Source organism: Megascapheus bottae, chromosome 1, assembly GCF_031878675.1.
Source record: "Megascapheus bottae isolate mThoBot1 chromosome 1, mThoBot2.hap1, whole genome shotgun sequence".
NCBI classification, from domain to species: Eukaryota; Metazoa; Chordata; class Mammalia; order Rodentia; family Geomyidae; genus Megascapheus; species Megascapheus bottae.
Window position 1 is genome coordinate 53490922 of NC_143509.1, and position 27410 is coordinate 53518331.

The 27410-nt window shown below is 38.0% G+C and overlaps 1 protein-coding gene across 14 annotated transcripts in view; it reads left to right on the forward strand.

Annotated features, from left to right (window-relative positions):
* Positions 1–555: 555 nt before the first annotated feature.
* Dlg1 (discs large MAGUK scaffold protein 1) overlaps positions 556–27410 on the forward strand; it is a 181431-nt gene continuing 154576 nt past the window's right edge. For all 14 annotated transcript variants that reach the window (XM_090344160.1, XM_090344162.1, XM_090344163.1 and 11 more), the window contains exons 1-4: positions 556–635; positions 1038–1087; positions 1870–2001; positions 25854–26020. In XM_090344160.1, the coding sequence (XP_090200286.1) occupies positions 1069–1087; positions 1870–2001; positions 25854–26020 (318 nt within the window). In that variant the 5' untranslated portion in view covers positions 556–635; positions 1038–1068. The remainder of the gene's footprint in view (positions 636–1037; positions 1088–1869; positions 2002–25853; positions 26021–27410) is intronic.

Sequence of the window (27410 nt, forward strand, 5' to 3'; positions counted from 1 at the left end):
CTGTAAGACAGGCGCTTCCCCGAAGATCCCCGGCCAGTGCCCCGCGCAGCTCCCCGGCACTGCTCGCGTCCCCCACCCCGGTACAGCCCAAAGGTAGCTGTGCCGCGAGCCCCGGCCTCGGTGCGAGCCGCCTCCTCACTTCTGATTGGCTGGGAGCGCGGGGAAGGCGGTCACGTGGGAGCGCGGCAACCCAGCTCGGGGCCGCCATCTTGGCGGAAAGTTTGGGGGGGGGAGAGCGGCCGGGGGGCGCGGAAAGAGGCGAGGTTCCGGGGGTGGGGCGGCCCAGAGGCGAGTGGGCGAGCGGGCGAGCGCGTTTACGGGCCGCGCGTCCCGAGGTGCCGGGAGCGGCCGTGGGGGTGCGGCCGCCGAGGACAGCTCCTCCCCTCCCATCCCCTCACCCCCTCCGCCGAGCTCCTCCGGCCCGGGGCGGGGCGGGGTACGTGGAACTGGGCCGGGCGGGGGAGCTGCTCCGAGTCCGGCCGGAGAGCACCCCGGCGCCGGCCGCTCGCGGGAACTTGGTGGCGGCGCCGCAGGTGTGGGGGCCCGCGAAGGTGTGCATGTGGGGCGCGAGGGCGTCGCGGAGAGCGGCCGCTGTCCTGTCCGGTGCCCGCTGGCTGAGCCGAGCTCCGAGAAAGGCAAGCGAGGGGAGGGGGCCGGAGCGGAGCGGGGCGGGGCGGGGGCACCAGCCGGGCGATCCCCGCCGCGCGCCCCGCCGCCGCCTCGGGGACGGGGGTCCGAGTGCCCGCGCTCTCCCCGGAGTGGGCGGGGGTGTGGTGGCCCCGCTCCCCGGCTCGTGTGTGCCGTCCGGGGAAGGGGAAGCCTTCGACGGCGGGGACTGTGTGCTCCGGGAGGAGGGACCCCACCTCGGGGGAGCTGGGTGGGATTCGGGGTGGGCTGACATGGCCGAGGGGTGAAGGCTGTTCCTGTACTTAGGAAAACTTGGGAACGTGGGCATCTCTGTTCCACTCTTAGAAAATGAATCTTGATCTTTTGCTGTGTGTGTTTCTGTGTTTTGTTTGTTTGTTTGTTTTTTAAAGGTGTGTGCTCGCTTCCTGATTCTGGAGAAAAATGCCGGTCCGGAAGCAAGGTGAGAATTTATTTCGGAACTCTCTTGGGAATGTCACTTGCTTTCCCCATGACAGTTTTGTGATTGCTTCTTAAGAAAAAAAAAAGTGTCACTTTAAAGAAACAGCAGTGTTCTACCTTTATTGCTTTAGGGACTCAGCCTCACATTTGGGAAGATGGGAACACCAAAATGTTTGTTAAACTTACTTTATGTGGTCCCTTTCATGATTAGAAAAGGTGTGAAGCTACCCCACCATGTCTTTTTAAAAACAACGAATTGGTGTTTTAGTATTTCGTTTTTAAATTTTATTGTCAAGGTGGTATACAGAGGGGCTGTATTTACGTACATAAATAGTACATTTCTTGTCGAACACTGTTACCCCTCCCTCATTTTTCTCCCACTTTTTTAGTACTTCATTTTATCACTCTTACTAAACCCTACTGTGTGGGTGACTGTGAGATACTGAGAAGTAATGTTTTGAAACTCTGAAAATTTAGATTATATTGACAAATTGTAAATGATCCGCTTTTGTTGTCTATCAAGTAGTCTGAAACAAAGTTTCAAATTCTTTGATTAAGGACACTTTGACCATTGTACAGTGTTAGTGTACATTATTACAAACTGCTGACATTCTTGATTGTTGCTTTTCTGGTGGGATAAATGTTTAAAACTTTTCTTGGTCATTTTAGGGAATTTGTTTACATCAATTGTTCACTTAGAGGATTTGAGGAACTGTTTACATGTCTTGTTGGAAATATTTATGTGTATGTTTGTCTGTAATAACATTGAACTTTTCTTTTCAGATACCCAGAGAGCCTTGCACCTGTTGGAAGAATATCGCTCCAAACTAAGTCAAACTGAAGATAGACAGCTCAGAAGTTCCATTGAACGGGTTATTAACATATTTCAGAGCAACCTCTTTCAGGCTTTAATAGGTAGGAATCACAACTTTATGGCCACTGTATGTTAACTAGGCTTAGCTTCTCTGAATTCAGTGATGTATGAGTGAACATCTTCAGACAATGAGTTGTGGTTTTCATAGTACCTTTCTGAAAATAGCCAAAAAAAAAAAAGTAAGTAGGATTATTTCAGTGTTTTTTGGGGATGGGGTGGGGTGGGGAGTCAGTCGTGTGGCCAGAACTGTGAATCTGGGTGCTGACCCTGAACTCTTCAGCTCTAGGCTAGCATTCAACTACTTAAGCTACAGCACCACTTCCGCTTTTCTGTGGTTAATCGAAGATAAGAGTGTTATGGATTTTAGTGCCCAAGCTGGTTTTGAACCCTGTTCCTCAGAACTCAGCCTCCTGAGTAGCTAGGATTACAGGTGTGATTCACTGGTGCATGGCTTATTTCAGTGTTTTTTAAGGGCGGTGTTTCATATATTAGAATTAACTACTAAAACATGGGGAAGTTCCAGAAATATTTCAGGACCAGAAAGGTAATAACTAAATTATTGTTGTCTTATTTCTGTATTTGACTAGAGTCCTTGAAACTGTAGGGTTCTACTGTATTTAAGAACACTCATTCTTTATTATAGACCTCTGTTAAATTGGGTATTTGTGGAACTTGTGAACTTTAGACTTGAAAATTAAGTGTAGTATTGTTTATTAACATTATTTTGCAAAAAGTAAGCTTTAAACAGTGTTACTTGTAACTTACATTTGAGGAGGTGAGTTCATTTAAAAGGAGAGTTGGACAGTGAATGATCATCTTTCCTGAATTCAGTTTTTAACCATGTCAAATAATTTTAGGTCATTATGTTAACTATATAATGGGAGAGTGAAATGAAATAATAGGTTTTTAAGCCTTTTCCCCACCAGATAGTTAAAGTAGTAAAGTAAAATCTTGTCTGTTTTGTACATAATCCCCAATATATAATGCAAGGTGATTTATCTGTCTGTCTCACATACTTCTCAGAAGATTTCTTCTTTGTGTGTGTGTGTGTGTGTGTGTGTGTGTGTGTGTGTGTGTGTTTTTGTTTTTTTTTGTTTTTTTTTTTTGCCAGTCCTGGGCTTAAGCTCAGGGCCAGAGGACTGTCCTTGGATTTTTCTCAGGGCTAGAACTCTACCACTTGAGCCTCAGCACCACTTCTGGCTTTTTCTAAGTATGTGGTACCAAGGAATCGAATCTGGGTCTTTGTGCATGCTAGGCAAGCACTCTACCACCAGGCCAAACTCCAGGCCTTCTTCTTTGTGTTTTGAGATAGCCTCATTCTTCAGTATTTTGTCCATAATCCCCAATGTATAATGCAAGGTAACTTGTCTCTGGTCTCTCACATATCAAAGTTTTTTCTTTGTGTTTCAAAACAGCCTCATTTTATAGGGTAGGCTGCTCTCTTCCTGCTTTGACATCTCAAATGTTGGTATTACAGGTAGGTGCCACCACATGTGGCTAAGATCTTTCTCTCCTTTGCCTTGTTTCTGAAATAGCATTACAGTGTACTTTAAGCCCATAAATTAAGTTAGAAACCAGTCCATGTGTCTAATATATACTGAAAAGTGCTGGATTTGGGCCAGGAGTGTGGACTAGTGGTAGAGTGCTTGCCTAGCATTCATGAAACCTTGGGTTCGAGTCCTTGGTACCATATACACATAAAAAGCTGGAAGTGGTGCTATGGCTCAAGTGGTACAGTGCTAGCCTTGAGAAAGCCCAAAGACAATGCTCAGGCCCTGAATTCAAGCAAAAAAGTAAATTAAAAATAAATTAAAAAATCATGGATTTGGGGCCGGAGTTTGGCCTAGTAGAAGAGTGCTTGCCTAGCATGCATGAAAACCCAGTTCGTTTCCTCAGTACCACATACATAGAAAAAAGCTGGAAGTGGTGCTGTGGCTCAAGTGGTAGAGCGCCAGCCTTGAGGAAAAACCCAAGGACAGTGCTGAGGCCCTGAGTTCAATCCTCAGGACTGGCCCCCCCCAAAATCCAAAAAACATGAATTTGTCAAACCGATGAGACTTTACTGTGCTGGAACTTTTGACTACTAGATTAAAACATCTTAATTTCATTATTTGAAAGGTGATTAAGTTATTGACTTCTAAACTTTAGAAATCATTTGTTTAAGTTAAATTAATTTGTTACTTGTAACGTGTAGTATTTTTGTACCTGTGTCAGCATTGCTTATTTATTGATTTTTTTAAAAATTGAATTTGTATTGACTATTTTCATGTGTTTGGAAAAATAGTTTATGTGGGTTTGTTCATGTTTTTGTGTTATAGAAATACTGATTCTACCTCTGGGCTCTAGTTGATATGTTATATAGATTAGATTTCTGCTATCTTGGGTTTTATTCAGAGGGACAAACATGTAAATATATCTGTTCTAGTGTACGAATTTTTTATTGTAATTAATAGAAGGGTTACATTATATTCACCAGATAGAAGGTACATTTTTAAACAGTCATTGCTACCCCTTCTCATGTTTTTGTCCCCATTTCCCTCCTCCACGCCCTCCCCTCATCTTGTTTTTCCCCCCTTCCCTAGCCCATTTCAAATAAATAAACATATGTACAATATATCAGATAACAAGGTAAGATGAGAAATAACATAGTACATGAAGAACAACAGTTACACCTTATATGGCTCATGTATCTATATCTTGGAGGGCGTTTCCTTTAGCCTCATCCTATATGGCCTTATATATCTAGGTTTTGCCCTATTGTAAACCTCTGCTAGGAGAGTCCAAGATTTATACTAATTATGACAAATGAGGGAAACCATTGAGCCTGTGTTCCTTTGAGTCTGGCTTACTTCACTTAATATGACTTTTTCTAAGTCTTTCCATTTCCTTATAGATGGGACAATGTTGTTCTTTCTGACGGCAGCACAGAATTCCGTTGTGTATAAATACCACATCTTGTTGATCCAATCATCAACTGGGGGGCATCTGGGTTAGTTCCATATCTTTGCTATGGGAAATAGTGCTGCAATGAACATGATTGTGCTAGTGGATTTAGTATGTCCTTGTTTGGGTAAATGCCAAGTAGTGGAATTGCTGGGTCATAGGGGAGCTCTATGTTTAGTCTTTTGAGGAATTGTCATACAGCTTTCCATAGTGGTTGAACAAATTTACACTCCCACCAACAATGTAGTAGTGATCCCTCCTGGCCACATCCCCTCCAGCATCTGTTGTTATTAGATTTCTTGATCATGGCCATTCTAACTGGGGTGAGGTGGAATCTCAGAGTTGTTTTGCATTTTTTTTTTTATGGCCAGAGATGTTGAGCATTTCTTCATGTGTCTATAAGCCATTCTTATTTCCTCTTCAGAGAAGACTCTTTAAGTCCTGGGCTTGAACTCAGGGCCTGAGCACCGTCCTTGGACTTTCTCAAGGCTAGAGCTCTACCACTTGAGCCTCAGCACCACTTCCACCATTTTTCTATGTATGTGGTACTGAAGAATCGAACCCAGGTCTTTGTACATGCTAGGCAAGCATTCTACCACTAGGCCAAACTCCTGACCCCTGATATATAATTTTTAAACATTTTAATGTGTCTAAATTTGAGGGGCATCTTTTTTTTTTTTTACAGTTTTTTTCTTGCCAGTCATGGAGCTTGGACTCAGGGCCTGACCTCTGTCCTTGAGCTTTCTCAAAGCTAGAGCTCTACCACTTGAGCCACAGAACCACTTCTGGCTTTTTCTATGTATGTGGTACTGAGGAATCAAACCCAGGTTTTCGTGCATGCTAGCCAAGCACTCTACCAGTAGGCCAAACTCCTGGCCTTGAGAGGCATCTTGTAAGTGGAAGATACACTGTGTGTGTGTGTGTGTGTGTGTGTGTGTCTGTGTGTCTGTGTGTGTGTGGTGTGTGTGTGTGTGTGTGTGTGTGTGTGTGTGTGTGTGTTTCTCTGTGCCAGTACTGGCTTGAACTCAAGGCCACTTGCTCTAGCTCAGCTTTCTTCCTCACAACTGGTGCTTTACCATTTGAGCAACACCTCTAGTCTAGCATTTTGCTATTTAAGTGGAGATGGAGTCTTGAGGACTTTGTTGCCCAGGGTGGCCTTCATCCTCCATGTCTCAGTAGCTAAAATTTATAGATAAAAGCTAACACCACCCCTGACACTCTAGCACACCAGCATCTTTTGTAGCTAGGATTTATAGACATGAGCCACCAGCACCTCTGGCATATTTTTCTTTTTTTGGCTGAACATTTTTTTATTAGCTTATATTAGTTGTAAAAAAAGAGGCTATGTTGAGCATATTTATCTGTATTTTGATCAGACATACCCATCTCTCACCTTTCATTCCCCTGACCCTCCTGTGCCTTACTGTTCAATTTTTTAAATTTAATTTTATATTTTTTTAAGACAGTCTCACCATTTAGTCCATGCTGGCCACAAATCCAAGATTCTTCGGCTCCAGTTTTCCAAGTGCTAAGAATACAGCCAAGAGCTATCATGTCTGATGGATGTATCATTTTGAATTGCTTGTGCTTTTTTGAACACCAGGAAACATGAAATAATGATGCAATTTATAATTGGTAATCCTTTTTGGTTTAGGAAAATACAGAAATTATTCTAGTTCTGATACTTAGTAGTATCCTTGAATACTGTCTCAGATTTAAAATTTATTGAAAGTACTATAGCTTTTTTCTTCTTTTTGTTTTGAATTTCAGCCAAGGTGTTTCTTTAAAGCTGAATATATATAGTTATGTTTTAAAAATTTATGAGCTTCACATTTGTTTATTCCCAAAGTATATCTAGTAATTATTTTTTAAATGAAAGAGATAAATCTTTGTTTTTATTCTCTGAGTTTAATATGAGTAGTTTGGCAGCTTTTGATTTCATATTCCCAATTTCTGTACTTACGTTTGAACATTTGGTGAATAAGGTAGATTGCATATGATTTGATTCTAGCCAGAGCCCAGGTGTTCTGATCCACAATAGTTTTAAGTCATTTCCTGATTTTAAAGGTGTCTAGGATTCAGAGTGACCTTGAATCCTTAGAGATTTCATACAAATTTGTACCCCTGCAGTTATTTCTTGTAGAATCAGAAAACACACCTGTTTTTCTTGTGTACAGGATTCTGTGAAGGTATCTTTATTAGGTGATGATTTCATCTCTTAGATATACACATTTTTGCTTCTTGTTATTTGAAGTGCCTCAATCCTAGTTTTTCTATTTTAATTTATCAAGCATCCTGCTAACTTGTACCCAGCTTATACAACTGGAGAATCAAATATTCATGTTAGTAACTATTGTCGGATTAAGGACAAAATTATCAGAATAATACTCATTAAAATGGCTATCATCAAACAGAAAACTGAAAACAGCAAGTATTAACAAGGATCTAGAGAAGAAATTAGAGCCCTAATACACTACTGGTAAAAGTAATTTGAACAAGGAAAAGATACCAGAACGTGGATTAGACTTATAGCTAAAACTTTGCAATTGAAAAAAGTTTATTAACTTCCCACTTGTGGTTTTGATTTAATTAGATTGAATTATTAACTTACTAATAGTTTAGCTTACTATATCTCTGCAAGTGTTTGGATTATGCTGGCTCTGGCTGAATTCTCTAAGAACTGAGAATTCGCTGTAAAAATATTTCTTCTAAGTCATTTTATCTGTGCAGGGCAAAAGATTTCCTCAGCATATTCTTGCTTTGTCTTTTATGACATTAACTATTTTGAAATACAGTTCACAGTTGTGATTTAGTATGAAATCTTCTGTTTCAAGTTTGTCAGATATTTGCTTATGGTTAGTTTAGGTTTTGTAGCATGGTTTAAATTGAGTAGGTCACTTACCTAGCCAGTGCTAGGTCCTGGGTTCAAACCCTAGATCCACAAAACAGATTTTGTATTCTAGGTTTAGGCATTTATATATCCAGATGTACATAATGTTATCTTCCATGGTGATGTTAATTTTTTTTTTTTCTGGTCAGTTGTGGGGCTTAATCTTTAGGTCTGGGCATTTGTCCCTGAGCTCTTCAGCTCAAGGCTAACACTCTAACACTTGAGCCACAGCACTACTTCCAGTTTTTTGGTGGTTTAATTGGAGATAAGAGTCTCATGGGCTTTTATGCTCTAGTTGGCTTTGAACCACGATCCTCAGATATCAGTGTCCTGAGTAGCTAGAATTACAGGAGTGACCCACCAGTGCCTTGTGGTAATGCTAATTTTGATTTTGATTATCCAGTGTGTGTGTGTGTGTGTGTGTGTGTGTGTGTGTGTGTGTGTATTGCTTTTCACCTTTGAATCTTACAGACAAATCTGGGGGAGACATTTTAACACCATATATATTATATCTATATATACACACACACATACACACACACACATATATTTAACAAATTTTCACTTTACCCAGCATCTATTGATGATTCTTGCTTGAAGCAGTGAAGCAGGTTTTTATTAATTTATGTAATTGTTGGTCTTGAGGCTTGAACTCAGGTCCTGGCTACTATCCATGAGCTTTATTTGCTTAGATCTAGTTCTCTACCACCCAAGCCACAGTTTCCCTTCTGGCTTTTTGGTAGTTAATTGGAGATAAGAGTTTCATAGGCTTTCCTGCTTGAGCTGGCTTGAACTGAGATCCTCAGCTCTCAGCTTCCTGAGTAGCTAGAATTGAAGTGTGAGCTATTCATGCCTGGCTTAAAGCAATTCTTACTGGGATTGTTGAAGTCAGAGTTTGCTAACAACACCATTCTTGCCCATTTCTCATTTGGTATTTTACTGTGATTAAGCCTTCTGTCTGTCAGAAATTGAAAGATTTTTTAAAAAATGGTTTATCATTTTTTTTCTTAAACCATTCTAATGATTCTGGTACTTGGATTGTTTCAGATTTAGCCAGTGGAGATCCTCTGAACATTTCATTACATCTTGACTTAACAAGATGTTCCAGGTTTACTTTGTTCTTATTCTGCCCAAGCCCATTCTCAGACACATTCTGGTTCTTTCATGTACATACATTGTTTTAAAGAGTGTTAATGGGAGTACTATGTGACTAGTGAGTCAGAGTGTGTCTGGAGTGTTTAAATAACTTATTTTTGCACACAGTTTTGATATCTTCCCTGTTTATAGTTTATGAAATACAGATTGCAATACTTCAATTTTGTAGGCTATTCTTTTTAGGAATCAAAAATGGCTTTAAAATATATATTGGTTTAGAAGGAAGCTAAATACCTGTGCTTGAGTATATTTAAATGTTAGGATGTATTTTGGTGCATACAGTCATTGTATTTCCTTGTAATCCATGAAGTGATATAGTTGTTTTTCCCTCAGAAACAGCAGGGTTATGCTTGAGAACTGATGTTCAGAATCAGTGTGTAAGGTGAAAAATCATAGCTGATTAAAAGTTTTCCTGGAAAATCTGGATTGTGTATGTGCGTGCGTGTGTGTGTGTGTGTGTGCATACATGTGTGTGTGTGTGTGTGCATACATGTGCTTGTGTGTGCCACATAGATCTGGGACTTGAAATTAAGGCTTGGACACTATCCCTGAGCTTTTTTTTTTTTTTTGGTCAGTTGTGGGGACCTGGGTGCTATCCCTGAGCTCTTCAGCTTAAGGCTACCACCTTACCCCTTGAGCCATAGCATCACTTCCAGTTTTCTGGTGATTAATTGGAAATAAGAGTCTTGTGGACTTTTTAGTGCCCGGGCTGGCTTTGAACCTCAATCCTCAGATCTCAGCCTCCTGAGTAGTTAGGATTATAAGCATGAGCCACTGCGCCCGGCTGTCCCTGAGCTTTTTTGCTGAAGGCTAGTGCCACTTGACCCACAGTTCCACTTCCAGCGGTGTATGTGTGTGTTTAATTGGAGATGAGTGTCTCATGGACTTGCTGGCTGTGAACTGCAATCCTCAGATCTCACCTTCCTAAGTAGCTAGGACCTGAAGGTTTTTTTGTTTGTTTTTGTTTTCCCAATGGAAAGGAATAATAATTCCTTCGCTTTCTTCATTGAGCAGTAGAAAAAGTATAGTTACCTTGTGTTTAAGTGACCTCTTGTGCTAAAACATACAAGCAAAGAATCATATTTTGCATAGTGAGATACAGTAAGAAATTCACATGCTAAGAAGTACATGTAAACCAAGACTGCTCGAGGGAATAGTCTTTATCTCATTTATGACATTTATTAAGTAGACTTGCAGATACAGGTGCCCTTTTTATGAAGGGCAAGTATAGCAGGTGAAATTTTGTAAATGTGTACAGTGTGACTTTTCTGTTTCATATATGACATTTATTAGTAGATTTTTTCTATACAACAGATATTTAAATAACCTTATCTTAGGAGATGTTTCTGTTATTTTATTAATGACAGAATTATTAAGTTTGTGGTTTTTCTTAACTATAAACATTATACTTATATATTTATTCTTTAGTCTCATATTCTTCATTAAATCCCAAGGACGCATTTCCAGAATGAATTACTTCATCAAAGGAGTTAAAATACATTTTGAAGCTTTTGATATTATTGGTTAAATATACCTAGGAATGTCTTAGCAATCAGTTTTTTAAGAAGTAATTTGCTGTACTTTAAAAGAGTATTTGTAACATTTTTCCTTTGATAAATCTTCAGTTATTTTGTTGGTTGATTTCTCTGTTTGTTTTGATTGGTCATGAGGCTTGAACTCTGGCCCTGGGCGCGCTGTTCCTGAACTCTTTAGCTCAAGGTTAGCACTGCCTTTTGAGCCATGGCACCACTTTGGGTTTTCTGGTGCTTAATTGGAGGTAAGAGTCTCACGGACTTTGTTGCCTGGGCTGGCTTTGAACACAATCTTCAGCTATTAGGAATACCTAGGATTAGGGGGGAAAACCAAGGCGGGTGGGGAGTGTGGGGGGGAGGGTAATGGGTACCAAGACATTTGAAAGGGTATCAATGTGTGTGAATTAATGCACCTTCTATCTGACAAATATCATGTAACCCTTTTACTAATTACAATAAAAAAAAAAAAAGGAATACCTAGGATTGCAGGAGTGAACCACTGACCCCCAGCTAAAAAAGTTGTAAGTAATTTCTCTTGTTTGCCATTTTTTTTTCAACTTCGATTTTTTTTTATTGTAATCACATTTATATTTAAATTTACCAGGGTTTTTCCTTTGGTATCATGCTTGGCAAGGCCATACCCAGTATTACAGTCCACAAAGTTATTATACTCTAGCCCAAGACTATAGAAACATCACCTATTTAAAATCATTTCAAGACTTTCTTTTTTTTTTTGCCAGTCCTGGGCTTGAGCTTAGGGCCTGAGCACTGTCCTTGGACTTTCTCAAGGCTAGAGCTCTACCACTTGAGCCTCAGCACCACTTCCGGCTTTTTTCTATATGTGGTACCGAGGAATCGAATCCGGGTCTTCATGCATGCTAGGCAAGCACTTTAACCACTAGGCCAAACTCCCGGCCCTCAAGACTTCTTAAGCATTTTATTTTTAATGTTCGGGAGATATTTTGATAATGCATGAAATTCCTAGTTTTTGATGCATAAATTTGTTACTGTGGTACCCTTTTCTTGGGGTTCATTTCAATAAATATTACTTTGTATGATCAGATGCACATAGGGATTTTGCCTTTCTATTTCCACCTATTCATTTTTAAATATGAATTGACATTTTTCCAATCATTTGGGGTTTACAGAAAAATTGTAAAGTACATTTGCCATATTCTCATGCCTTATCTCTCCTGTTAATATATTAATGAGGTACATTTGTTAAAAAAATGACAAGTCATTAATTTCATTGTCAATGCCTTAAGATTCTGAGTTTACAGGTTCAGATTTGACATTGGATTTATTTTGTGGACATACACATTTGTTTCAATGCATGGATTTATTGTGATATACAGAATAGTTTCATTGCCTTATAAATCATCTGTATGTATTCTATCTGTTCACACTGATCTTTTTGCTGCCTTTACTAAAAGATCAGACTTTTTCTAAAACATCTTATAGTGGAAATCATAAATATGTTTCCTTTTAGATTGGCTTCTTTCACTTGGTGATGTACATTTAGGTTCTATGTATTTTCATGCCTTGATAGCTCATCTTTTTATTGCTGATTAGTATAAATGTATAAATGTGTTGTGGTTTTTTGTTTTTTTTTTGTCTGCCAGGCCTGGCCTTGAGCTCAGGGCCTGAGCACTGTTCTTGGGTTTTCTCAAGGCTAGAGTTCTACCACTTGAGCCACAGCACCACTTCCAACTTTTTCTATGTATGTGGTACTGAGGAATTGAATCCTGGTCTTTGTGCATGCTAGGCAAGCACTCTACCACTAGGCCAAATTCCCAGTCTTTGTTGTATTGATTTTTTTTAATCTGCTTTATCTATCATATAACAGCTTGATTAGATCCAAGCTTTATCCATCATATAAATCTGTAAACCTTTTTGTACAGGTTTGCTTGTAGCTGTAAGTTTTAGCTCATTTTGGTAAATACCAGGGAGCATAATTGTTGGACAATTGCTATACATTTATGTTTTTTTGTTTTTTGTTGTCAGTCTTGGGGTTTCAGCTCAGAGCCTGAGCACTGTCCCAGGCTCGTTTGCTCAAAGCTAGAACTTTCCCACTTGAGACACAACTCCAATTTTAGCCTTTTTGGTATTTAGAGATGAGTCTCATGCCCAAGCTGACTTCAGACCACCATCCTCAGATCTTAGCTTCCTGAGTAGCTAAGATTATAGACATGAATGCTTTGCCTTTTAAGAAACTTCCTAAATTCTTCCAAAGTCTTGATGTCCATCAGTGATGTTCCACATTTTCACCAGCATTTGGTGGCATCAGTGCTTTGGATATGAAATACCTTAACAGATGTTTGGTGCTATATACTTTGCTCTCCTCTCTTCTGTCTTCTCTACAGTTTTTGATGAATAGTATGAGAGATGTGAGATGTTAGGTATTGTTTTGCTATAGTAGTTAGTTTGTTTTTCACTGTATATATATATAGATATATAGATAGATAGATTTAGATAATCCTTGTAATTGAGACACATAAATTGTTTGTGCAAACCAATGTAGAGAAAAAAATTGTCTCTCAAAGAGATAGTTAATTTCCTTTTTTTCCCCTTGATGGCATAATTCTCTCCCATTCAGACACCTCCAGATGAACCCTGTCTTTTTCCACTGTAATATTTTTCAAATTTTTGTTCACATTTAAAGAGATCTAAAATGAATACATACTTAAGTTTTTGTAGCATCTTAACCTAAGGTATTAGATTGTTTTAAAAATTAACGGTTTTAGTTTTGTAGTATTGGGGGTCAAAGTCAAGGATTTTATATGCCCAGTAGGCATTTCACCACTGAGCTACCACTTAGCTTCTTTAGGTACCTGTCTAACCTGGCTATCTAATCTGTCTTATCTAATCTGTTTTCCATCTGTCCTTCTGGGGTTTAAACTCTGGGCCTTATAGCACAAGCTAGTTAGGTGTTTTACCCCTAAGCCACACCACCAGCCCTTTTTTGTTCTGGCTTTTATTCTGAAATAGGGTTTTTCTTTGTGCTTGGGCTTGTGCCACAACTGTGATCTGTCCATTCTGCACATCCCATCATAACTAAGATTACAGATACATGCTATCTTTCCCACTTACTAGGAATGGGTTTCATGAAGTTTTCTGCCTGGGTAAGTCTTGAGCTGTGATTCTGCTAATCTCAGCCACTCAGCTACGATTATAGGGGTGTGCCTTAGGCACCTAGCTTTGTGTTTGGGTGTTTTGTGTTTGTTATGTCTTTATATAATGAGGATCAAATATAAGGTGTTACACTTGATTATCAAGTTCTTTGCTCTACTGAGGTACATCCCACCCCATATTTTTTATTTTAATTTAATTTAATTTTTTGGTTCTAGTTCTGGAACTTGAACTCACAGCCTTGTAATCAAGTTTAGCTTCTTTACTCATTGGCCCTCTAGCACTTGAGCCATGCCTCCAATTCCAATATTTAGTTTTTGTGAGTAAAAAAAAAAAAACTTTAGGTGTTAGATATTTTTCCCTTTAATTTCCTCAATTTTCAAGAAATCACATTCTGTCACTTTACAATTCAGTTTTTTCTAAAACTTACTCACTTCATAACTTCAATATCCCTGACTTTGGCATTTTAGATTTTCAGGAAATAATGGGAGATTTGGTAGTATACTTGGATTTACCATTTACTGTTATATTCGACTTAACTTCTATTTGATTGATAAATTCAGTTTTACTTTAGAATGTCAGTAATTCTGAATTACTTTAGAGTTCAAAGTAATTCTCAATAAAGAAAATGATAAAAGTATTTAATTTCATAGTGTTATTTTGTAGAAGTGCTTTTTACAATGATACTCTTAAACTATTTATTTTATTGTAATGTATAGAGAGGGGTTACAGTTACATTCTCTAGATAGTAGGTATATTACTTCTCATTTAAACTTTTTTTGCTAAGTTTTTGTATTTATCATCATCACTGCAGTTTTTTGTTTGTTTTTTTTTCCTGACGAGTGAAATGTAGATTTAAAGTGCAAGGACTGTTGCTAGCTTGGAACAAATAAAAAGTACTTTGAGACTGGGAGTAGTAGCTCACACTTGTAAGCCTTCGATAATATAGAACCAAAGCTGGAGTTCATCCTGGGCAAAATGTTCATGAGATCCTATCTCAGCCAATGAAATATTGAGTATCATAGTAGAGCCAATGGTCCAAGCTACGTGGAGAGCATAAATAGGAGGATCTGACCCAAGCCAGTTAGCTCCCACAAAATGTGAGAGTCTACTAAAAAAATAAAAAGCATTGGCATGACTCAAGAGTATCTGCTTAGCATGTAGAAAGCCCTGAGGTCCTCCTCTTCCCCATGACAAGGATAAGAAATGTATGTGCATTCTTCTGGAGATTATCTTCTTTAGATTATATATTTCTTTGAAAAATAAAATCTTAGCTGACATAACTGAAGTAATTGTGATTGAAAATTTCTGAGGTGTTACTATATTGCTTATCACTTTATTCTTGAAGAGCCCTAAAAATGAAGAAATGCAGCCAGGCATGGTAGCTCACGCCTGTAATCCTAGCTACTCAGGAGGCTGAGATCTGAGAATCGAGGTTCAAGCAAGTCCAGGCACTAAAGAACATGAGATTCTTATCTCCAGTTAACCACTAGAAAATGGAAAGTGGGGTTGTGGCTCCAGGGGAGGGTGGTTGCCTTGAGCTAAAGAGGTCAGGGACAGTGCCCAGGCCCAGAGTTCAAGCCCCAAGACCACCACCAACAACAACAAAATGAAAAAATATAGTAGACAAATGAAATATAAAGTGCTTATTGTGGAATGTTTAGAATGTCAAGAGTGGATATAGATCAAGATTAGAGATTATGTATATATATAATTCTAAAGAAAATAATTATGACAGTTTGTCATAATCACTCCACATGTATTACAGAATTTTTTTTTCTTTTTTTTTTGAGACTTGAACTCTGGGCCTAGGCATTGTCCCTGAAAGTCTCATAGACCTTTTAATGCCTGGGTTGGCTTTGAACTACAGTCCTTAGATCTCAGCCTTCTGAGTTACTAGGACTACAGGCATGGACCACCACACCCAGCTTACAGAAATTTTTGGTATCTTTACATATCAACTTAATTAGCTAAATATGCTAATTAAGTTCGGAATTGTTTGGTGATACAGGTTAACTAACTGAAGTAAGATTACTGATCGCTGAATAGGTATTTAGAAACCTATGTATTAAATCCTATGTAATTCACTCATTTATGAGCTTACCTAGACTCATGGTCAGCTTATTTTTTATTATAGTAATACATAAATAACCCTACCCCTAACCTGAACAAGTATACATAACAAAATTTATTACTTTTTTTTAGTTGTATAACTTAGTGGCATTTTATACACTTACATTGTTAAGTAGCCATCACCATTATCCATCTTCAGAATTTTTCATCAACTTAAAATTAATGGATAACTTAATTAAAATCAGTGGGTACCTTAATTAATTTAGAATTAATGCCTTAAAATTAATTTCCATTAATACCTTAATGGAAATTTTCCATTTCCTTATTCTGCCACAGCTTCTGGTGACTACTGTTCTACTTTCTGTCTCATGAATTTGACTTTTTTAGTGCCTTATCTATGTAGAAGAATATAGTATTCTTTTAGGCTTATTTATTTCACATGCAATATTTTCAAGGTTTTACTCATTTATATCAGAATTTCTTTTTCAGGATAATATTTCATTGTATACATGTAACAAATTTTATTTTCATCTTTGAAGGACATTTGAGTTTTTTTTACCTTTTGGCTATTATGAATAATGCTACTGTAACCATTGGTAAACAAATCTGTATTTTAGTCTATGTTTAGTTTTTTGTTTTCTTTTTCTTCCTTTTGCTCTGGTCCTGGGCACAATCACTGGGCTCTTTTTTCTTTTTTTTCTTTTTTCCTCAGTGCCAGTGCTCTATCATTTGAACCACAGCTCCACTTCTGGCTTTTTGATAGTTAATTAGAGATGAGTACTTTCCTGCCTGGACTGACTTCAAATTGCAGTCCTCAGATCTCAGCCTTCTGAGTAGCAAGGATTGGATTATAGGCATAAACTATTAGCGCCTACTGGAAGCGCCTGTGGAAGTCCACAGGTTCCTAAGGAATCACTCTGTGACTAGTTGTTTTTTTTATTAAAAAATTTATTAACATTGATTTTTTACATCATATTTCAAATGACATGTTTAACAAACAAGTATTCAAGAAGGGAATCTATATACAATCACTGGCACTTAGTTTTTAGTATATAATCAAAATTAGGCTAAGGGTTTTTGTATATCATAGATACATATTAATCTGTGTAATAAAACGTTATGTCTATAGAGTGTGACTAATTGCTTTACATTTTTGCCAGTAATCAATGAGGACTTCAGTATCTCTTCTTACTTTCTGGATTTTTGTTTGTTTGTTTTTGTTTTTTGTTTTTTTTAAATATATTTTTTATTGTAATTAATAGAAGGGTTACATGACATTTGCCAGATAAATGGTGCCTTAATTCCCACACATTGATACCCTTTCACATGTCATGGTCCCCATTTCCCTTCCCCCCTCCCCCACCCCTCATCTTATTACTTTCTGGATTTTTAAAAAAATATTTTGTTTTGTGATAGACATTCTGATTGGTTTGTCTTAACTCTATTATAGTTGAAATAAGATAGATATTTGATTTTCTAGTTTAGGAGCTTAGAACAAATTGGAAAGGACTGATTGATGAATAGAGAAAGGAGCGGTAAGGTACTTCAGTTAGAAGCCAGGTGCTAATGGATTTAAAAAAAAAAATTCTCATGTGGAATACTTTATTCATTGTTTATGCTAAATAAGATGTTACCTGTTATGAGTCTAGCATTCTGTTGTCCTGCATAGTATTCATTCTGGGTATATGTAACTATTAAATCCATATAAATTTATAAATTGAGTTCCTCTTTTTTTATTTTTTTATTAGTTATGGAGCTTGTACTCAGGGCCTGGGCTCTGTCCTTGGACTTTCTTAAGGCTAGAACTTTTACCACTTGAGTCACAGGATCACTTCTGGTCTTTTCTGTGTATGTGTACTGAGGAATCTAACCCAGGGCTTTTTGTATGCTAGGCAGGCACTCTACCACTAGACCATACTCCTGGCCACTAGAAATTGAGTTCATCATGTGCACAACCCATTATATTTCACATGCCCAGTACTCATGAAGCTTGGATTGGATAGCTAGAGAACATTTAACCATTGTGGGAAGTTGTGTTTTTTTGTCAGCACTGGTCTAGATTTTAATTTGCAATGTTTAAGATAATATAACAATGCTTTTGCTAGTTAATAACAAACTAAAAACACAGAAATTTAGGGTTTGAAACTTGATTTGCAATACTTACAAATGTAAATCATTTTTTTCATGTGATGTCTGCTCGTTACATCTACATATATATGTGATTACTATTCACTCATTTCATGCTCTTGTGAGCATACTACCATAGGAAGTCATGTATGTATTATAGTTGTTTATATACATATATGTTTGGAGTAACTGATCTCTATAGATGATGAACCTATAAATGTATATCTACATGTATAATATGTGTTCTCTCTCTCTCTCTCTTTCTCTCTCTGCCCTGCGCGCCCCCCCGTGTATGTCTTTTTTTGAAAATATTTTTATTGTAATTAATAAAAGGGTTACATGATATTTGCCAGATAGAAGGTGCATTAACTCACATACATTGATACCCTTTCACATGTCTTGGTACCCATTACCCTCCCCCCACCCCACCCCCCCATCTTGGTTTTCCCCCCTCCCTATCCAAATTCAAATAACCAAATACAAATAAATCCAATATATCAGATAACAAATATATCAGATAACTGTAACAATATGAGATACCCAAGGGACAGCAAAAAGAGATGAGAGATAACATAGTACATTAAGGACAACAATCATTCGTTATATGGCTTTTATTTCAATATCTTGGAGGTCCTTTCAATTAGCTTCATACTATAGGCCTTATGTATCAAGATTTTGCTCTATTGCAGATCTCTGCTGGTAGAGCCCAAGGTTTCTACTGATTATGACAAATGAGGGAAACCATTGAGCCTAAGTTCCTTTGAGTCTGGCTTACTTCACTTAATATGATTTTTTTCTAAGTCTTTCCATTTCCTAACAAATGGGGCGATGTCATTTTTTCTGACAGCAGCATAGAATTCCATTGTGTACAAATACCACAACTTGTTGATCCACTCATCAACTGAGGGACATCTGGGTTGGTTCCATATCTTTGCTATGGTGAATAATGCTGCAATGAACATTGTTGTGCTAGTGGATTTAGTATGCCCTAGATTCTGGATGGTTGGGTAAATGCCAAGTAGTGGAATTGCTGGGTCATAGGGGAGCTCTATGTTTAGCCTTTTGAGGCACTGCCATACTGCTTTCCATAATGGTTGAACGAGTTTGCACTCCCATCTACAGTGTAGTAGTGATCCCTCCTGGCCACATCCCCTCCAGCATCTGTTATTATTCGTTTTCCTGATCCTGGCCATTCTAACTGCAGTGAGGTGGAATCTTAAGAGTTGTTTTGATTTGCATTTCTTTTATGGCCAGAGATGTTGAGCATTTCTTCATGTGTCTATAGGCCATTTTTGTTTCTTCTTCAGAGAAGACTCTCTTTAAGTCTTTGGCCCATTTTTTAATTGGATGGTTGTTGCTTTGGAGATTAGTTCTGGAGTGATTCAATTTTTTGAGCTGTTGATATATTTTAGATATGAGGCCTTTGTCTATTGTTTGGTTGGTGAAGATCTTCTCCCACTCTGTAGGCTTCCTAATTAATTTACTAGCTATGTCCCTTGCCATACAAAAGCTCTACATTTAATGCAGTCCCACTTATCCAGCCTTTCTCTGATTTGTTGTGATTCTTGGTCCTTATTAAGAAAGTTTCGACCTGTGCCAAGGAGGCCTAGTGTATCTCCTATTCCTTCTCTCTTTCTCTTTCTCTCTCTCTCTCTGCCCTGTGTGTCCCCCCCCCCCCACCCCGAGTGTATGTGTTTCTTTTCTTTCTTTGCCACTCCTGACTCCTGGCTTGGGCTCAGAGCCTAAGTACTGTCCTTGGGTTTTCTCAAGTCTAGAGCTCTACCACTTTAGCCACAGCACCACTTCTTTTTTTTTTGTACGTATGTGGTACTGAGGAATTGAACCCCAGTCTTCGTGCGTGCTAGGCAAGCACTCTACCACTAGGCCAAACTCCAGTGACTCCCTCTTTTTTTGCCAGTCCTGGGACTTGAACTTGGGACCTGGGCACTGTTCTTGAGCTTTTTCCAGGCCAGTGCTCTACTACTTGATCAAGGCACAACAACACTTCTGGCTTTTTCTGTGTATGTAGTATCACAGAATTAAACCCAGGGCTTTGTGCATGCTGGGCAAGCACTTTGACACTAGGCCACACTCCTGGTCCCTGAAAATATATGTTCTAATATATAAATACACCCATGCCCACATACTACTTATACAAAAAAATACAAATGTTCTCTAATGCTTTCTGGCAGATAGCCCATATTCAGATTCCCCGGATTATTATTACAGTATCTTTTATATTTTGCCTAGTTTTACTCAAATTGCCAAAGTCTCAGACATTTTTATTGGTTGCCATATATTTGCTTCTTTAATACAGGTTCATTCTTTGAAATAATTTCTTTTCCCTTTTATGGCATTGACTTCTTTTTTGTTTTGTTTTTTATGTACCAGGGCTTGAACTTAGCCTCTTATACTCTGACTTTCTGGCTCATTGGTGGCACTCTAGCACTTGGATCACATGCTTGTTTTGGATGGAGATGGAGTCTTGCATCAGACTTTTTTGGGGGGTGGGTGGAGGGTTATGGGGCTTGAACTCTGGGCCTGGGCTATGTTCCTGAGATCTTCAGATCAAGGTTACCATCCTACCCATGAGTTATCGCCCCATTTCCCATTTTCTAGTGATTAATTGGAGATAAGAGTCTCATGTTTTTTAGTGCCCAGGTTTGTTTTGAACTGCCATCCTCAGATCTCAGCTTCCTGCGTAGCTAGGATTACAGGCATTAGCCAATGCGCCTGGCTGCATCAGACTGTTTTACTTTAGTGCCTGAATTGGCTTTGAACCCCAGTCTTCAGATCCTAGCCTCCTGAGGATTACAGGCATGAGCCACAGGTTCGAGCCACTGACACCAGGCATTATAACAGTGACTCTAAAGAGATTGGGCCAATTGTCAGTAGGTTCTCTTCAGGACTTTTTATTTTATGGCTTGCTTTGGTGTCATTTAACTTATTCCTGTATTCTATTTTCTGTGAAGTAGAAGTTGATTTTAAAGACTTAATTTAGTTAACTTTTTTTTTCTCATCCTGGGACTTGAACTCAGGGCCTGAGCACTGTCCTTGGACTTTCTCAAGACTAGCGCTCTACCACTTGAGCCACAGTACCACCTCCAGCTTTTTCTGTGCATGTGGTTTGTTTTCAACATACTATCTACTAGCACTGTGTATGTATTCATTTTTTTGTCCTTCATCTCTTCTTCCCCTTATGCACCCCCTGAAAGACAAAAAAAGTACTTAAAATTTTTTTTTGTTATATAGATGAAATACAGTGCTGTTAGTTATGCAAGTCAGGTGTGAGTACATTTCTTTTTGGACAATGCCACTCTTTCCCTCATGCTCACTAATGTTTTCCCTCCTGTCTCCCCCCACAAATTCTATAGTTCATTTTCAACATAATATCTGGTGAGTACTGCTGCTGCATTTGTTTACCCTTTGTTTCTCCATTTCTTTGCTCACCCTTTACCTTCTCAAAGGCAGATAAATAAAAAAAAAGATGAAAAGTAGTCAAAAACAGCAGCAAAGAAAAAGAACTCTTTGTTGCCATTTTCTGGAGTTCATTTCAATAAATAGCATTTTATATAAGATGCACATATACATTTAATCTTTGTGTTCTTCTCCTAAGAGTATCTTCCTTTGATCACACTATATGTGAATGCTTTGAGTCCTGTATAACTTACCATGTCTCAGTGTATTTTAGATCTAGCTTTTCCATGTGAGAGAAAACATGTGCTGTTTGTCTCTGAGCTTGGCTTACTTCACTTAACATAATTTGTTCTAGGTCTATCTATTACGTCCTGCAAATGACGTAATATTCTTTCTAATGGCTCTGTAAAATTCCATTGTGTGTGAGCACCATGTTTTTTTGTTTTTGGACACTGGGATGCTGTCCCTGAGCTCTTCAGCTCAAGGCTACCACCCTACCCTTGAGCCAAGCCCCACTTCCTGTTTTCTAGAGGTTAATTAGAGTCTCAGGTCCTTTTGTGCCTGGGCTTTGAACCTTCCTCCTCGGATCTCAGTCTCTTGAGTAGCTAGGATTACAGATGTGAGTCACCACTCCCGGCTATGTTTAGTTTTATGAGGACCTTCCAGAGTACTTTCCAGATTGGTTTGTATTAGTTTTACATTTTCATCAACAGTGCAGTAAGGGTTCATTTTTACCCACATCTCACCAGCATTAGTTGTTCAAATTCTTTTTTTCCAATTATGGGGCTTGAATTTTGGGCCTGGGCACCGCCTCCGAGCTCTTCAGCTCAGAGCACTACCACTTGGGCCACAGTGCCACATCTGGTTTTCTGGTGCTTAATTGGAGATAAGAGTCTCACAGACGCCCAGGCTGGCTTTGAACCACAATCCTGAGATTTCAGCCTCCTGAGTAGCTTGAATTAAAGGTGTGAGCCACCAGTGCCTGGCTGTTGTTCAGATTCTTGATTTTGGTCAGTTTAACTGGGGTAAGATGGAATCTCAGAGTTGTTTTGAATTGCATTTCCTTTATGGCCAGGGATGTTGACCATTTCCTCCTGTGTTTGTTAGTCATTCTTACTTCTTCTGAGAAGTCTTTCCCATTTAGTGCTTGGTTTATTAACTTTGGGAAGGATTAATTTCTTGAACTGTTTTGATTATTAGGCTTTTGTTGGATATATTACTGGTAAAGATCTACTCTCAAGCTTTTGACTGTCTTTCTAATTTAGTAACTATATCCTTTGCTGTACAGAAACTTATTTTGAGATTATCCCATTTGTGAAGTCTATCCCTTCTGCTATGACCTTGGGACTCTTTTCAGAAAGTTTCTGCCTATGCCTCTAAGTGCTTGTGTTTCTCCTACTCCTTGTTGCAGAAATTTCAAAGTTTCAGGTCTGAGATTGAGTTCTTTGATTCCCTTTGATTTGATATTAATGCATGGTGACAGGAATTCACTATCTGTTCTAATGATCTTTGGGTCTGTTTTGTGCCAGTACCAAGCTGTATTTTGTTAAGCTCTTTAAACTCTATGGTAGAAACGGTAGAACTTGAGGTCTGAGATTGTGATATAACCAGCCCTGCTTTTTTTTTTTTTTTTTTTTTTTGCCTAGAATTACTTTTTGTCTGTTTGAGAACTTTTGTTATGTAAAGGTTTTTGTTTTGTTTTGTTTTTTTGCCAGTCCTGGGCTTGAATTCAGGGCCTGGGGACTGCGCTTGGGCTTTTCCAAGGCTATCGCTCTACCACTTGAGCCACAGCACTACTTCTGGCTCTTTCTGTGTATGCGGTACTGAGGAATCCAACCCTGGGCTTCATGCATGCTAGGCAAGTCCTCTACCTTGGATTGTTTTCTGTATCTAGAATGGCATTGGGATTTTGATGAGGAGAGTTGACTATGTCCATAAATTAATTCTACTTACCCATGAACATGGAAGGTCTTTTTATTTCCTGATGTTGTTTTTTATTTCTTTTTCCATTTTTGTAGTCTTCACCATAAAGGACTTTGGCATCCTTGGTTACATTTATTTCTGTCCCTTCCTCCCCCTGGTAAATGGAGGTTTTTTCCCCCCTGATTTTCTTCTCTTGTAAATTGTTGGTATAAAGGAAGGCTACTAATTTTTTTATGGGTTAATTTTGTATTCTGCTACTTTGTGTAGTAATATTCCAGATATTATGTTCAAACAGTTTCTAATTAGCGCTTTGAAAGATCTATAATTCTGTTTATTCAAACTGAAAAGGGAGGTACTTTATCCTACTTTCCTATGATTTTTTTTGTTTTTTTGTTTCTTTGTCGGTCATGGGGCTTGAACTCTGGGCCTGGATGTTGTCCCTGAACTCTTCATCTCAAGGCTTTCACCCTACCCCGTGAGCCACAGTGCCACTTACGGTCTTTTCTAGTGGTTAATTGGAGATAAGAGTCTCTTGGTCTTTAGTGCCTGGGCTGGCTTTGAACTTTAATCCTCAGATCTCAGCCTCCTGAATAGCTAGGATTACAGGCGTGAGCCATCACACCTGGCCTGGTGTTTTTTTTTTTTTTTTTATGATAATAGTGCTATTCAAATAAAGACTAGAAGCAAAAATTATTCTGTCTAAAAATTACTGTACATGATGTTAAATAATTTCCTCTCTCTTAAAAAAAAATCAATTCAAAAGATTTTTACCAGTAAGTGAATAAAGAGCTCACAGTATGAATCTAAACATTTTATGATTATCTCTCTGAGCTTTTGAGCAGTGTGAATAACTGTTGCCAATACATTTCATATTATTCCAGCTGATAGCAAAGTAAATTTGATTTTTAAATTATACTGTGAGTAAATTTGTGATTTCTTTTAGGGTTTTGTCATAACCTTTGGGTTTTGGCACTGATTAAATAGTGAAACATTGAACTTAATCAGATTAGAGAATAAAGTCAAGTCATCTAGTTCTTTAATTTTTTTTTTTTTTTTTTTTTTTTTTTTTTTTTTTTGCCAGTCCTGGGCTTGGGCTCAGGGCTTGAGCACTGTCCTTGGACTTTCTCAAGGCTAGCACTCTACCACTTGAGCCTCAGCACCACTTCCGGCTTTTCTGTTGTATGTATGTGGTACCAAGGAATTGAACCCCGGTCTTCGTGCATGCTAGGCAAGCACTTTAACCACTAGGCCAAACTCCCGGCCCCTTTAATTTTTTTAATTAATAAAATTTTTGTTTGAGTAGGACAGTTAAAACTCCAAAGAACTAATGGATCAATGATAAAAATACGAAATATTGATAATGACTAATTTGTAGAACTCATGATGATACTAATTAACTTGTATAAGTGCCTATTACATGCTTACATGCTGTTGTGCCCTAGCATTTTCTTATGATTATCAGTCCTTGCAATAATTCATTATAAAAGGCAAGTTACCAGAGAGTAAGTAATTTGCTTATGCATACAGGAACTTTTGCTTTCTAAGCAGGAACTTGAGCCACTCCATCAGACCTTTTATATTGCTTATTTTTGAGATAGGGTCTCAAAAATAATTTATTCTTCCTTTTGTTGTTGAATGACAGGTATTAACTACCAGAATAGAGCCATTTGGTTGAGGTGGAGTTCAAAGTTTATGATCCCCAGTCTTCACTTCCCAAATAGCTAGAATTGTAGATCTAAGCTATTAAGGCTCAGCACACACTTTTTTTTTTTCTTTTTTTATGGGTCATGGGGCTTGAACTCTGGGTCTGGACGCTGACCTTGAGCTCTTCAGCTCAAGGCTACCGCCCTACCCCTTGAGCCACAGTCCCACCTCCCATTTTCTAGTGATTAATTGGAGGTAAGTCTCATGTTCTTTAATGAGACACACTTTTTTTCCATATATTTTTTAATTGTAATTGTAATTAATAGGAGGGTTATATTATATTCACCAGATAGAAGATGCAGTACTTCACAAACATTGATACCCTTTCTCATGTCTTAGTCCCCATTTCCCTCCCCCAACCCCCACCCCTCATCTTGCTTTCCCCCCTTCCCTATCCGATTTCAAATAACCAAAAACGCATATATACAATAGATCAGATAACAAGGTGAAATACTGTAACAATGTGAGATAACCAAGGGACAGCAAAAGAGATGAGAGATAACATAGTACATTAAGGACAGCAATCACTCATTATATGGCTTTTGTTTCTATATCCTGGAGGTCCTTTCATTTAGTGTCATATTATATGGCGTTATGTATCTAGGTTTTGTTTTATTGTAAATCTCTAGGTTTTGTTTTACTGTAAATCTCTTCTAGGAGATTCTAAGTTTTCTACTGATTATGACAAATGAGGGAAACCATTGAGCCTATGTTCCTTTGAGTCTATGAGACACACTTTTGAAGTGTGAAATGTTCATGACTTTCACATTGTGCCCTGCAGGTTTTGATATGATAGTGACATGGTGACACAAGGAAATATTCTGTACTAAAGTGTAGGATTGGATGTGTTTTCCTAAAGAGTGAAAATTCTGCTGTGAGTTGCTTTATCATTGCATATGTTGAAGAATATCTAAAAGTGCTCTGGTTAGAAAATATGAATGCTTTTGAATTATGAATATGAAATAGGAATTTTGAAATATGAATGCTTATTTTTCTCTAGATATTCAAGAATTTTATGAAGTGACCTTACTGGATAATCCAAAATGTATAGATCATTCAAAACAGTCTGAACCAATCCAGCCTGTAAATACTTGGGACATTTCCAGTCTTCCAAGCACTACTGTGACTTCAGAAACACTGCCAGGCAGCCTTAGCCCTACTATAGAGGTAAGGTCATTTTTTCACTCTGAAGCTTTTTTAGTAATCATTTTATTTGGACTACTTTAACAAAATTTATTTATCATGGCATAAAGAGAACAGAATTAAAACATTTTGAAAAAGGTTTGCTTCTGTCTTAAAAGGTTTTAACTGGTGTTAGATCTGAAATACTTGTTTTTAATAATTAAAAAGTACTTTGCATGATAGACATCAGTGAGACTTCATCTGTGTAATAATTAACGTGGAAATTGGACTTCAAAAAGATGAGATTGCTCTGATATTTTCTTTGAAAGAATATTGAAGTAGTTTTATGGTTGCTTTATATACCAAAGTTTCCTTGTTTTTGACTTTGTAAGACTAACTAGAGATTGATCAATAATCAATTAAAGTCACTGTTGATTTCTACATTTTTCTGTATTTAAAACCACCTACATTGAGTTTTAATAACTATCTTAATAATGTTCTTTTCTTGTATTACATTCTTGCTAATAGAGTTGGATTATGGTACAGCAGATAATGAAGCATTTTTGTAATGATTCTTCCTGAGAAGCATTAGTCATTTAAAAGTGGTTGCCTTTCTAAATTTGATTCTAGTCATTTCTGCTTAGTACTAGACAAAGCCTTTAAAATTGAAAATGTTTCTGTTTGGTGAGTAATAAATCAGAGAAAAGTAATGGGAAGCAACTAGAGATAGCACTTTAGTAAAGAAGTAGAAATTGTCTCAATTTTCTTTTATATTAAGTAAAATAAAACTCTAGAATTTTATTGCAGGATGAATCAGAGTGTATCTGATCATGTTAAAAATGAGAAAATTAAGACAGAACAAAAGGTTTGGCCCAGCTTATCTGGCTTATTTGGACAAATCTGTCTTCTTGATTTCAAATCTCTTTAACCTCTACTTTATATTTCTCAGTAATTCTGTTATGGCCTAGTATGTTTCGCTTTGATTAGCGATTCTAATGGTAGATTTTCTTCATTCTTTTTCTTCCTCTACTTTCTTTTGTATAATTTTTGTTGTCATCCCTTTGTTTAGTTGATGTATCATTTGTGTTAATCATTTTTTTTTGCATTTTTTTAATTGTAATTAGTAAAAGGGTTACATGATATTAGCCAGATAGAAGGTGCATTAATTCACGTACATTGATACCCTTTCACATGTCTTGGTACCCATTACCCTCCCCCCCATACCCCCCACCCGTCTTGGTTTCCCCCCCTTCCCTATCAAATTTCAAATAACCAAATACAAATAAATTCAATATATCAGATAACAAAGTGAGATACTATAACAATATGAGATAACCAAGGGACAGCAAAGGAGATGAGAGACAACATAGTACATTAAAGACAACAATCATTCATTATAGGGCTTTTGTTTCAATATCCTGGAGGTCCTTTCAAT